General features: G+C 34.6%; 1 protein-coding gene across 1 annotated transcript in view; it reads left to right on the plus strand.

The window, feature by feature from the left end:
• mcu (mitochondrial calcium uniporter) overlaps positions 1-10623 on the plus strand; it is a 111899-nt gene extending 101276 nt beyond the window's left edge. Inside the window, exons 7-9 of the mRNA XM_073834264.1 lie at positions 2611-2814; positions 2950-3066; positions 6078-10623. Of these exons, the coding sequence (XP_073690365.1) occupies positions 2611-2814; positions 2950-3066; positions 6078-6158 (402 nt within the window). The 3' untranslated portion in view covers positions 6159-10623. The remainder of the gene's footprint in view (positions 1-2610; positions 2815-2949; positions 3067-6077) is intronic.
• The last annotated feature ends 3258 nt before the right edge of the window (positions 10624-13881 follow it).

Here is a 13881-nt window from a genome sequence, read left to right on the forward strand (position 1 = left end):
TTCTGATTGGTTGATTGGAATGTTGTTCCAGGATCAACAAGCATGTTGATCCAGGACCATGTTGTACTAAGTGTACAATGGGTCATTGTAAAATGGGTCATATACACTACCAGTCAAAAGTTTTTGAACAATAAGATTAATGTTTTTTTTTTTAAAGAAGTCTCTTCTGCTCACCAAGCCTGCATTTGTTTGACCCAAAGTAAAGCAAAAACTAGAATTTTAAAATATGTTCATTATCTAAAATAACTGATTTCTATTTGAATATATTTTAAATATACAATTTATTCCTGTGATTTCAAAGCGGAATTTTTAGTATCATTACGTCAGTCACAAGATGCTTCAGAAATCATTCTAATATTCAGATTTGCAGCATTTATTATTATAGAGTTTAGAATTTAGTTTAGAATTTAGAATTTTTTCAGGTTTCTTTGATTAAAAGAAAGAACAGTTTTATTATTTTATCTAAAATAAGAAAACTTTTGTAACATTGTGAATGTCTTTTATATCAATTTAAAGCATCCTTGCTAAATAATAGTAATAATTTTTATTGAAAATTAAAAGAAATAAAAATAAAAACTTATACTGACTCCAAGCTTTAGAATGGTATGGTATATAAAGTTACAAAAGCTTTTTATTTCACATAAATGTTGATTGTTGGATCTTTCTATTCATCAAAGAATCCTGAAAAACGATTACTCAACTGTTTTAAATATTGATGATGATGATAATAATAATAATAAAAAAAGATCATTTCTGAATGATTTCTGAAGGATCATGTGACACTGAAGACTAGAGTAATGATGCTGATAATGTACTGTAGCTTTGATCACTGGTATAAATTACATTTTAAAATATATTCAAATAGAAAGCTGTTATTTTAAATGGTACAAATATTTCACAATTTTACTGCTTTTGCTGTATTTTGAATCAAATAAATGCAGGCTTGGTGGGCAGAAGAGACTTAAAAAAAACTTTTTTTTGTCTTACTGTTCAAAAACATTTGCATTGTGTATATACTGTAACAAATATAGTGTATATTGTCATGTTAGTTAAAGGAGTAGTTCGCTTTTAGAACAAAAATTTACAGATAATGTACTCACCCCCTTGTCATCCAAGATGTTCATGTCTTTTTTTCTTCAGTCATAAAGAAATGTTTTTTTTTTTTGTTTTTTTTTTTCAGGATTTCTCTCCATATAATGGACTAATATGGTGCCCACGAGTTTAAACTTTCAAGTTTAAATGCATCTTCAAAGGGCTTTAAATGATCTCAGCCGAGGAAAATGGGTCTTATCTAGCAAAAAGTTCGTTTTTTTTTTTTCTAAAAACATTTACAACTTACAGTCCCTTGCAAAAGTATTCATACCCCTTCATTTTTTTCACGTTTTGTTGCAGCATTATGTTAAACAGCTTTAGATTAGTTTTTCCCCACATCAATTTACACTCCATACACCATAATAATGACAAAGCAAAAACCAGATTTCCAAATTTTACAAATTTATTTAAAATAAAACACTGAAATTAAGTACACTGCATAAGTATTCATACCCTTAACTCAGTACATAGTTGAAGCACCTTTACAGCCTCAAGTTTTTGGGTATGATGTGATAAGCTTTGCACATCTGCATTTGGCAATTATCTGCCATTCTTTGCCTCACCTTTTCACCTCTCAAGCTCTGTCAGCTTGGATGGGGGCTGGCAGACATTTTCTAGAGTCCTAGTTGTTCCAATCGTCTTCCATTATGGATAATGCTTCTGTGAATCTTCAATGCAGCAGATTTTTTTCTGAACTCTTCCCTAGATCATTGCCTTAACGCAAGTCTGTCTCTGAGCTCTACAGAGAGTTATCTTAACCTCCGGACTTGGTTTTTGCTCTGATATGTATTTTCAGCTGTTAGATCTTTTCTGAGAGGTGTGTGCCTTTCTAAATCATACTCATTCAAATGAATTTGCCACAGTTTAACTCCACTCGAAGTGTAGTAACATCTAGAAGCAACATGAATGCACCTGAGTGTCCCAGAAAAGGGTATGAATATTTATGCAATGGGATCTTTTCAGTTTATTATTTCTAATAAATTTGCAAAGTTGTTACAAACCTGTTTTGTGCTTTGTCATTACAGTGTATGAGATGTAAATTGATGTGGGGAAAAAAGTAATTTAAAGCAGTTTAACATAATGCTGCAACAAAACAAAATGTGAAAAAAAAGAATACTTTTGCAAGGCACTGTACCTACTTTTTAATCTTCAACGCTCGACTTGCCAAGCTGGACAAAACGAACATTTGAGGTTAAAAAGTATATAAACTGTAGTATATAAAAAGACCCTTCTTTCCTCGGCTGTGATTGTTTAGAGCCCTTTGAAACTGCATTTTGGAAGTTCAAACTCGGGGGCCCATAGAAGTCCTTTATATGGAGAGAAATCCTGAAATTTTTTCATTAAAAAACATAATTTCTTTACGACTGAAGAAAGAAAGACATGAACGTCTTGGATGACAAGGGGCTCAGTACATTATCTGTAAATTTTAGTTCTGAAAGTGAACTACTCCTTTAATAAATTAACCAATGGAACCTGAATTAAATTAAAAATGATCTTTTGTATTCTCATTATCTCCAGGTTAAAGAAGAGCTGAGTAGGAAAGCAGAGCGCCGGACTACTTGGGTGCTGTGGGGTGGGATGGCATACATGGCCACACAGTTTGGCATTCTGGCACGGCTGACCTGGTGGGAGTACTCATGGGATATCATGGAGCCCGTCACGTATTTTATCACCTATGGTACAGCAATGGCGATGTATGCTTACTTCGTGCTGACACGTCAGGTGAGCCGCTACCGCGCTTTATCCTCAGTCCTTGCCCTAGAAGATCAATGGAATTTCAGAAGGTGCCTGTGAACACATGGGTGCCACAGTAGGAGGAGATCCGTCTGACCTCTCTGCTGTTGTTCTCTTACACAGGAATATATTTACCCAGACGCCAGGGACAGACAGTACCTGCTGTTCTTTCATAAGGGTGCGAAGAGAACACGCTTTGACATTGAGAAGTACAACAAACTGAAGGATGCGATTGCTGAGGTAAGCTGGCTCACACACAAATATCATATGAGTTCATCCTCTTAAAGAAACAGAAAATTGTTGTTGTACTGTATATGCTGTAGACATGTGCTAGATTTCAATATTATGGTTTAGTGCAGTAATTAATATAGCTTTTTAATTTTTTTTTTAAATAAAAAATACAAAACAAGAGAAACTGTAAAGCATTATCATAGACAGCAGTGAATATATTTGACTATTAAATGCTGTTTAAAGATGCCATTATTTCCCATCATAATAATATCCATAATTCATAACGTATTTAATTTTAATAAGTACATGTTCTGTCCAGTGTTGTTTTCGTCAACGATGACGATGACGAAATCATTTCGTTGACGCCACTTTTTTTCATGACGATAACGAGACGATGACGAGATAAAAATGGCTCGTTGATGACTAAAACATGACGAGACGTGTGTGAGTTTTCGTTGACGAGACGAGAATAGACGAAAATGTCAGTGGGTGGTCCGTCAGATGTTTAAAATGCATGACATTTCCGCTTATTGTGCATGCCAATTAAAACTTAAAAAGTATCTGACGCTATGGCAAGCCGTTTTAGCATTAAATACTCTTTGCTATACTAGTATGGCAAGCCGTTTTAGCAGTAAATACTCTTTGCTATACTAGTATGGCAAGCCGTTTTAGCATTAAATACTCTTTGCTATACTAGTATGGCAAGCCGTTTTAGCATTCCATCCTTTTTTGTCTTTTATGTTCTAAAACATTCCTTCATTATTGTAATTATTGGTGAAAATAGTCGATCCGGAAGCTCACATTGTGTTGATCTATAGATCTGCTATTTTCAGAACTTATAAGTGACACTACCCAACAGCAAAATACTTACTGACCTACATTAATTTGTTAAAAGACTACTTTTTTCCCTTTTTTTGACTAAAACTAGACTAAAACCTTTTTGACTTTTCGTCGACTAAAACTAGACTAAAACCTTTTTGACTTTTCGTCGACTAAAACTAGACTAAAACCTTTTTGACTTTTCGTCGACTAAAATTGGACTAAAACTATCACATATAGAAGTGACTAAAATTTGACTAAAACTAAGAAGCATTTTAGTCCAAAAGACTAAGACTAAGACTAAATCTAAGATGGTTGTCAAAAACAACACTGGTTCTGTCACAATAAATGCTAATTATTATTTTGCATGTTCAGCTGTCTAAAAATCATAATTTATTTGTGGATTAATTTAAATGTCCTTATTTTCCCAAATGTTTCCCAAATTTAGCATTTTTTTTAATGTTTTTTTTTTTTTTTTAACTAAAACATTATTAGTGACAATGTTTCTTGCCTGTTTTGTAGGTGCAGACAAAACATGGCAAAAACTTTTTAAAAATATATGTTTAAGCCAGAGGATATTATTACATGTATTTATTCATATTTTTATTAATATATTTTTAATAATTAAACAAACTATCAGTCAAAAGTTTGGAATAATTATAATTTTGTGGGGTTTTGGGGGGATACATTTGATTAAAAATACAGTAAAAAACATAATGTAAAAATAAATAGTTGAGAAAACAAAACTAAATAAGGCAACTTGATAGTAAGACTTTTGATGTTCTCTCAAAAATGTGTTTGTTCATGCAATGCTGATTTTCTTAGTTTGCTAATAGAACAATTACTGTCCTTGAGGTTATTTATTTATTTAATGTCACCACATTATCACTTTTATTATTTATGAATGACAAACAGTTAATTGTTATAGAAACCTTAATGGATAACTTAGTCTAATATGTAGATAGCATTGTCTTTGTTTGTAAAATGAAGTTGCATTTGTTTTTTTACAGTGCAGTAATATTGTGAAATGTTATTACAAAATAATCTTTCCACTTTAATTTATTTTAGAAATTACTTTAACATTTCAATTGTTCTTGTAAAGCAAAGCCTTCAGTGTCAGATGATCCTTCATAAATTATTCTGATATGCTGGTTTAATGCTCAAGATTACTTTTATCGTTATCAAAGTTGAAAACAGGATGTTATGTGGAAACAGTGATGCACTACCATTAAAAAAGAAAGAAAAGAAGAAAAAGTAATATGACAGTAAAGACATTAAAAAATAATTATATTTCAAATAAATATTATTTTGAACATTCTCTTTATCAAAGAATTCCACAAATTTATTGAGCAGTAAAAACTGCTTTAACATTGATAATAAGAAGAAACATTATTAATAAGTGAGCACCAATTAGAACTGATAATAATTAAGAACCAGATCAGCATATTACAATGATTTCTGAAGGATCATAAGTGGGAGAATCTAGAGAATCTAGGCCCCTAGTAAAAATGTAATAGATTTAAAATGCATTTACTTTATGCTACTTATAATTCAAGTCATAACTACTGACATATTGGCTCAAGACTTATTGAAATATAAATTGTACTTAAACTTTTTGAAGTACTACTGCTGTACAATGCACATTTATGTGTGTTAAACCTACAATGTGTTTTAATGTCACTATTGATGAGGATTGTATGATCTTTAAATGTTATCAGGCGTTAAAGCAAAATATTTAAAGTGTACCTAAGTATACTTGCAATAGTTCCACTTTAGCACAACCAAATATACTTCAGTTGGACTTCAGCACTACTTCCCCACAATTAAAGTGCATTATGTACAAAGTGAGTTGTTTCAGTTTAGCAGACTTCAAAATAGTATACAAATTTAGTATACTAAAAGTACAATTGTAGGGTATTTTTATTAGCTACATAATATGTCAATGTATTTGTAGTATACTTGGCATGAAATGTATTTTAAATACATTTTAGTACATTTCTTTTTCACTAGGGGCATAGAAAGAAAGCAATTTAATATAGTTTAATATTAAGGTCAAAATACTTCTTTTAGTGCTTAAAGGCTTTTATTTTCATAGATCTGATTACTCTTCTTTGTTGTATGGAAAAGAGCAGCGTGTACGTTCTCTCCAACATCTCTATTCTGCTAAATTCCTTCATCCTTATTTTCTTTCTGTACCTCAGGTGGAGTTGGATCTAAAGCGTCTACGAGACCCGCTGCAGTTGAACCTCCCTCTCCAGCAAATCAATGCCAGCAAGGACTGATGACAACCTGAAGCCCTTTCTGCCTCTCTCTCTCTCTCTCTCTCTCTTACTTCATTTTCTTCTGCCTCTTTGCGTTTTGTTTTCTGTCTCTTTTTATCTTTTTGTTTTATCTCTACAACCTCAGTGAAAACCCACATCCACAGCAGGCTTCAGAGTTTTATTATTATCCTTTTTATCGTTGTCTTTAATTTGGCAAGTCTATGCAGAGGAGAAGAGATACAATTAAATGAAACAACAAAACTACATCCCTGAACGGATGGTGATGACAGATGCTCGCTGAACAGGCGCTCCCATATCGCAACAGGACAACGCAGAGCTACTTCAGACAGGAAGTTGAGACATTGGGATTCAACCAGTACATCGATCACTATGAGACAATGACCCCGCGTCTTGCATGGGAAACGGACTCTGAGGCCTAAAAACCATCTGCCCTTGGGTTGAACAGTGTTTTCCACATTGGAGTACTGCTGAGATCCCTAACTCTGACACTTTGCGGAAGATATTTCGGAACGTGGTGCTCTTTTCCGTCTCGGAAAAGATCCGTTTACCATCAAGCCAGTCCTCTTGTGGCTGAAACGCCTGTACCCAACAGCCTAAGCGAAATACTCTTGACTCTCCCCGATTCCTTTCTCGCTTCCTTACGGACCTGTTAAGAGCTGAAGACAGATCTGACAGCTAAAATATCACTGTGTGTTCTATTATTCCAAAAAGAAAAAAAGAATCAAAGAATTTCGGCACTTTTTATTTTACAAGCCATATTATGTTTATTATGATGATGATGAAAAAAAATGAGCAGAAATTTTTTCTTCTTCTCATTATTAGATTTTCTTTTTAACCATGCCACCAGACATTACATATCTGCAGATGCTCTGAAAAAATTTATTTTCTAAAATTCCCATCATCAAACGAAGCTCAACTAGTCCATCCCTAACGCTGTGAGCCTCCGATTTTTTTTTATTTCTTTAGAAATATGACACACTCCATCGGTTTACATGTTGATGAGAAACGCACATACACATGGTTGCTTGGCTCTTTAAAGGTCTTCTCTCTTCTCTATAAATCTTCTTTCGAACATCATCAAATGACATTTTCCCACAGTGCCTCACAGCATCTGCTGCAGCGTGCTTGTTACGAAACACCTGTTTATCAGACGCGATCCAAGAAAATGACCCATCGAACGGTCTTAAGGCAGGTCACTGTGTAAAATGTGATTTATTTTTCTGGAAAAAGGTTCCGGACGCGATCAATTTCCCATCAATCATGTGGCGTTTTTAGCTGCATATATCTGCCTCGATATGCCAAGTCTTCTGGAACATGCAGAGAGCGTGTAATATATTAGATCTAGAATTAGCGTGTGTTTTGCACACTTCGTGGCATGCCATAGAGAGAGATTGTCGCATCCTTTGTCTATATGTGCTATCTTTAGCCGACAGGCCTTAGCAAAGATTCTAGCTGGGTTGAGCTGATCGTCAGCATTGTTTTCATTGGGTTTCCCATGCATTTTCATACCAGAGATATTAAGGCCATTATAAATACAAAGTTCTCTTAATCATTTCACTTGGTTTTCAACAGAGATGGTCGCCCAAACTGTTTGAATCTAAGGGATGTGAAACTGACTTGAACAAAATGAACATATCAAGTCAAGTCTTGAAATTGTTTTTTGGGCCATTATCGTGAACCATAAACTTATTGTCTCTATGGGTTTGCCCTACACACTCAGACCCCCACAGAGCAAATAGCTCTGTTGTTCTATAGCAGAATTCTGTTCATTATGTCAGACTGTCCATGTTTGTGCCTGTGGTCGTCATTAAGCGTTTTAAAGCCATATTCATGTTGTGTTCATCTCTCTAGATGCGGAATAGAGTCTCAAATACCCTTAGCAGCAACTTGTGTCTGTTCTTACCTTGTGTTTAAATATTACAAGGTGAGATTCCAGTCTACAACTCTGATAGAAGAATGGAGAAATTGGAGAAATGTAGTTGAATGTTCTCACAGCTTATTTCCAAACGACGTTCATACTGACCACGGCCGTCAAATCTTCATTAGTTAATACAACTCTGTGTTCTTTACGTTTTTGGAAGCCATATAACAATTCTGAGGAACAGATTGACATTTCCTAAAATGTTGATTGTGTTTAGGTTCAAACATTGACATTTTATGTTTTGTAATTGGGGCGATTTTCTGCATGTCATTACAAAGCCACGAGACATTTATATCTTTGGAACCCAAAGGTATTGTTAAAAAATCCATTAACATTGCTGTCAATCCATTGAAAGTTCATCCAACCCAAACTATAATATAACAAAGTGCAAAAAAGACTTTTATATGAATCGAGTGGTTTAATTCAAGTTTTCTGAGGAGCTTTATATGATAAAGAGATTTAATTTAGTCTTTTATTGTTACATTGTTCAATGCACATTCACAGAGCTTATCAAATATGGTAAACACAAGCTCAAAGTTATTTGCTTGAAGCATGGAAAAGGTAATAATTGGTCAAATGATTGTAATCGTCTCTCTTCAGAAGAATTAAATCACTTGATTCTTATGGATTGATGCATCAATGTTTTTGTTGTGGATGGATGAAAAAGATGAGAAAATGTTTAAAATATCATCGTTTGTTGTTTTGAGGAGTCTTATGGCTTTGTAATGACATTTCAGTCTGTTCCTCACACTTCAGGAGACCTGCAATATATCATATGAACGACTTTTTTGTTGTTGTTTTTGAAACTCAACAGACATGGTATAAACTAAAGTTTTAGAAAAAAAGAACAAAGAACTGTGAAAACTCTTCAAGATTTTTTGTGTTCATTGGAAAAAAAAACAGCATTGGGTCTGGAATTACATTATGGTAAATAGTAAATAATGACATAGCATAATCAAGGTTATCATAAACCAAACTGAGGTTTTTGGATTTTGCATGTCTGGCTAAAAGTGGAAGTGTTGTGATGGAGGCCCTTGAACAGTGACTATTTTTTGTTGGTGAAGAGTTCAGGTCAGTGGGAGTTACTTGGTGTGCTTGAGTGAATTACATTGTGATTTAACACAGCAAGACCTGAACTGTAGGTGATTTTTTTTTTTTTTTTTTTTTTAAGGATAATAGCTGATAACTGTGTTAAGTCTGACCCAGCTGGTTTCAGTGGAGATGCTTCAGTCTTATATCCAAGTTTGTTTAAACAGGGTTTAGCAGACTTGATGTCTTGTTATAAGCTGAATTTTAAACTGTGGGTCCATCACTGTAGTCATAGCTGATGGGTACAGGACACAAGCATATCTACTACTGGTCCTGAAACAAAACTGAGGCCCAGTGCTGAACCTAAGCATTGATCACCCTAAAGGATATAAGCGACTGATAAATGTTCATCGTTCTAAACCTAAACCTTAGAATCTGACTGGTTGAATGGGATGTCATGCATAAGGATATCCATGCAAGGCAGAATCAAGGTCACTGTGCACGTTTATGACAATATGCACTAGGTGCAAGCATCTTCATGAATTTCCTATTCATGCATAATATTCGTCCATAGCATAAAAACATTTGTTCAGCCTCACTTCTGTGATCACCAGTCATAAACTCAGCTGTAAACACACTCAAGTTATTTTAGCAAAAACTCAACCATCATCTTCTTCAAGATGCCCAGAACACTGACATCCCTTGACCTATTGTACATCTATAAGAGGTCTTGGGTCTGGTCGTTGATAAGTTGAACTTCTTTTCATTTATTTGTAGGGTTTTCTGTTTGTTTCAGGGTTTTTTAAATAATAATAATAATATATCAAATATATGGAATCTATTCTCAAGCGGGTGTTGCATGAATGTATGTTTACATGGGGAAATTATATATAAATGAATCAAAAAAGCAAAGATTATTATGAATGCTGATTGCAGATTTACAGACTCCTGGTTCATCAAGAGTTTGATTTTTCCACCCCATCCCTCACCCTCCATGACCCAGCAGCAAGGATGCTCCCGGCTGCTGCGCAGGCTCTGATTGGTCAAGGATCTCCTCTCCATTATGTCTTGTTTTAGCCTGTCTTTGCTCTCTCAGTCTCAATGCTGCTGCTCGATCGCTGCAGTGCTGCCTTTATTCTGAACACTGATCTGAGAACAGAGAGAATGGAAGACCTGACCTTCTCGAACACCCCTCGCTCCGCCCATTTGCCCGTCTTATTTTAGCTCCTTATTCTACTCCCACACTGATTATGTTTTAGTTATGTCTATTATTTTAAAGTTTTCTTCATGTGCACTTAATATGAAAATTATATTTCGGGGAAAATAGGTAATGGGTGACGCTGAATGAAAAACATTTTTTTTCATATTCTTTATTTGTTCATTTTGTCATTGGCATTGGATGCTGTAATGTTAGAAGACTTTAAAAATGACAATGTAAAATCCTGTATCATTTATGAAATGTGTATAAAAGAGAAATGTAATTCAATTATCAATAAATACTTATCCAGTTTTGGATCCGGTAGTCATTTTATTTATTTATCGAAAATACAAATCTATTTATAGTGAAACATTTTGCATAATAGTGTTGTGACCTGTTACAGAACATAAAATACACACCTACAATTATAAAGCAGAGAATCTGCAAAATGTTAATTATTTTACCAAAATAAGAGGTATCATGCAAAATGCATGTTATTGTTTATTAGGTATTGACCTGTATAAGATATTTCACATAAAAGACGTTTACATATAGTCTACAAGAGAAAATAATAGTTGATTAATAAAATTCCCCCGTTCAAAAGTTCACATACACTTGATTCTTAATACTGTGTTGATACCTAAATGATCCATTGCTGTTTTTTTTTTGTGATAGTTGTTCATGAGTCTCTTGTTTGTCCTGAACAGTTAAACTGCCCACTGTTCTTTAGAAAAATCCTTCAGGTCCCACAAATTCTTTGGTTTTTCAGCATTTTTGCGTATTTGAACCCTTTCCAACAATGACTGTATGATTTTGAGATCCATCTTTTCACACTGAGGACAACTGAGGGACTCATATGCAACTATTACAGAAGGTTCAAACACTCACTGATGCTCCAGAAGGAAAAAAACGATGCATTAAGAGCCGGGGGTGTAAACTTTTGAACCGAATGATGTGTACATTTTTCTTAATTTGCCTAAATGTAATTTTTTTTTCCCCATTTAGTACTGCCCTTCCGAAGCTACAGAAGATACTTACATATTTCCCAGAAAACAAAATAAGTTAAATTTACCCTGATCTTCAAATTCTGAAAGTTTTCACCCCCGGCTCTTAATGCATTGTGTTTTCTTCTGAAGCATCAGTGAGTGTTTGAACCTTCTGTAATAGTTGCATATGAGTCCCTGAGTTGTCCTCAGTGTGAAAAGATGGATCTCAAAACCATACAGTCATTGTTGGAAAGTGTTCAATTACACAAAAATGCTGAAAAACCAAAGAATTTGTGGAACATGTAGGATTTTTCTGAAGAACAGTGGGCAGTTTGATTGTCCAGGACAAACAAGGGACTCACAAACAACTATCATTAAACAAACAACAACAACAACAACAAAAAACAGCCGTGGATCATTCAAGTAACAACAGTATTAAGAATCAAGCGTATAGGTAAACATGAAGGGGGGCTTTTTTTTATAAATTCAACTATTATTTGCTCTTGTGGACTATGTAAACCTTTTTTATGTGAAATATCTTATTCAGGTCAGCACTAAATAAAAAATAACATGCATTTTGTATGATCCCTCTTATTTTGGTAAAAGAATTGACTTTTTGCAGATTCTGCAAGGTGTATGTAAACTTTTGACCTCAACTGTATATTATATAATCAGTGTTTGTTAAATGAACTGCATCTTTTTTCTTGCATACTTATATATTATATATATATATATATACACACATACTTTTTTTGAAGTCCAGATTTCCAGAAATTGACCTTAAAAACGATAAACATAAAAATATGTTCCAGTGGCAGTTGTTTTTCTATTTTTGCTCCACCAAGGAAATAGTTCCAAACAACGCAAAACCGAATACCTCAACAGTGATTATCGCCTTGACCTGCTTGACTTCTGGTTCTTCCCGCATTTAGCTCAACTTCCTACAAGATAGCGGGTTTGCGTTTGTACACAGTGCACCAGCAGCATACTTCAAACTGCATTAAGATGCAGTCAAATGCCCTTAAAGTAGATGATTCGTCTCTACCTAGATCAAGAAAGCAAGACTGTTTTTCTCCCATGGTTTCATTCTTGCAAAGTCTGCATTTACAGTACTCTGATATTCTCTGACTGATCTTAAGCAACAAGGAAGCAGGATTACTAGAAAGCCCAGTATCTCTAAGAGTCTTCACACGTTTCAGCCCATTTCTCTTTTTTACTTAAATGAGAATAAAAAGTCACATCCATGCTCGTTAAACTCCAAGACTTGAGAAAACCAGTAGCACCTCTCTAATTTGTCAATCTCCTCTCTTCGGTCTCTGCGATAACCTTCAGACACTTTCCTCTACTCTGTGCTAATGATACCAATGATTAGCACATTGTCCTTTCTTTCCTGTGCTTCTGTGAAGGACAAAGGAAAGACGACAAACTTCACAAAGTACAAAGCTAAGTCTGACTGATTACTTACTAATGGATGACTTAAAGTAGCAGTTCTCTCCACGCTGATAAGAAAAAGAAACAGAAAACTACAACTTGTATTCTTTACGAAGCCATACAATAGTTTTGTGTTAATAATTTCATATTTGTCCATTACATAATTTACTGTTTTTTATGGTTGCATTTTGTTTTAAATGTCTATTTATCTGTCAGTTTGATATTTATTTATATATCCTCTTTCGAACTGACAAGTACACATACTGAAAACTTTAATGTCCTCTCAGGACAATCAAATGGCAATACTAAGAATAACCAACTGATAACTGGTTCCTTCATTTTATTTTAAGTGGCACTTCATCTTCTAGTCCTCCATATGGCAAAGCCTCATTTTCAGCAGCCAGTTCTCCTGTGCATGATAATGTGCTGATTTGGTGCTTGAGAAACTTATTAACAGTTGAAAATAGTTGGGCTGCCTAATGGAGTGTGCAAATGGTACACTTTCAAGTCAAAACTGATTTTGGTTTAAAAATGGCTGAAAGCAAACTATATTTCTATACAAAAACTCATCAGTTTGTTGTTGTTTTGCGAGACGAAGACTTTTCCATTAACTGACGTCTTAGTAAAAGTCAAACCGGATGTAAACAGGACAGAGAAAGACAAAACAGGGCAACTACAACAGGGTCTGGGTCTAGTTTGGGAAACATCAGTAATCTAAAACAGTGAAGAGAAGACTCACCTGACATGGCAAATGGGTTAAAGAACTTTGAAGATGATAAACTCTGAAGATGGATAGATGAGTGTTGAGCTGCTATAGAATATAGTTTGACTTATAAGCCAATAAAACCTAGAGGAAGTTCCACAGAAAGCATGAGAAGAAACTCCACCTAGATTTCTCAATACACTATCTGTTAAATGGTGTTGGTTGTGAACATAGAGGATTCTGGAAGATGTTTCAGGGTGGCATGGATAAGCCAGACTCAGAAACAATGAGAGGATGGTCCTGTCTCTATCCGGAGGGGTGGGTTTTCTTAGACATGAGACAAGGGGACGGAGAGAAAAGGTCAAGGTGAGATGGACGTCCTGTCCACGGAAGACAAACAAAATATTTACAGTAATTGTGCTAGTAGACACATCCCTCATACAAGACTCCACTAT

Source organism: Garra rufa, chromosome 2, assembly GCF_049309525.1.
Source record: "Garra rufa chromosome 2, GarRuf1.0, whole genome shotgun sequence".
Taxonomy (NCBI): Eukaryota; Metazoa; Chordata; class Actinopteri; order Cypriniformes; family Cyprinidae; genus Garra; species Garra rufa.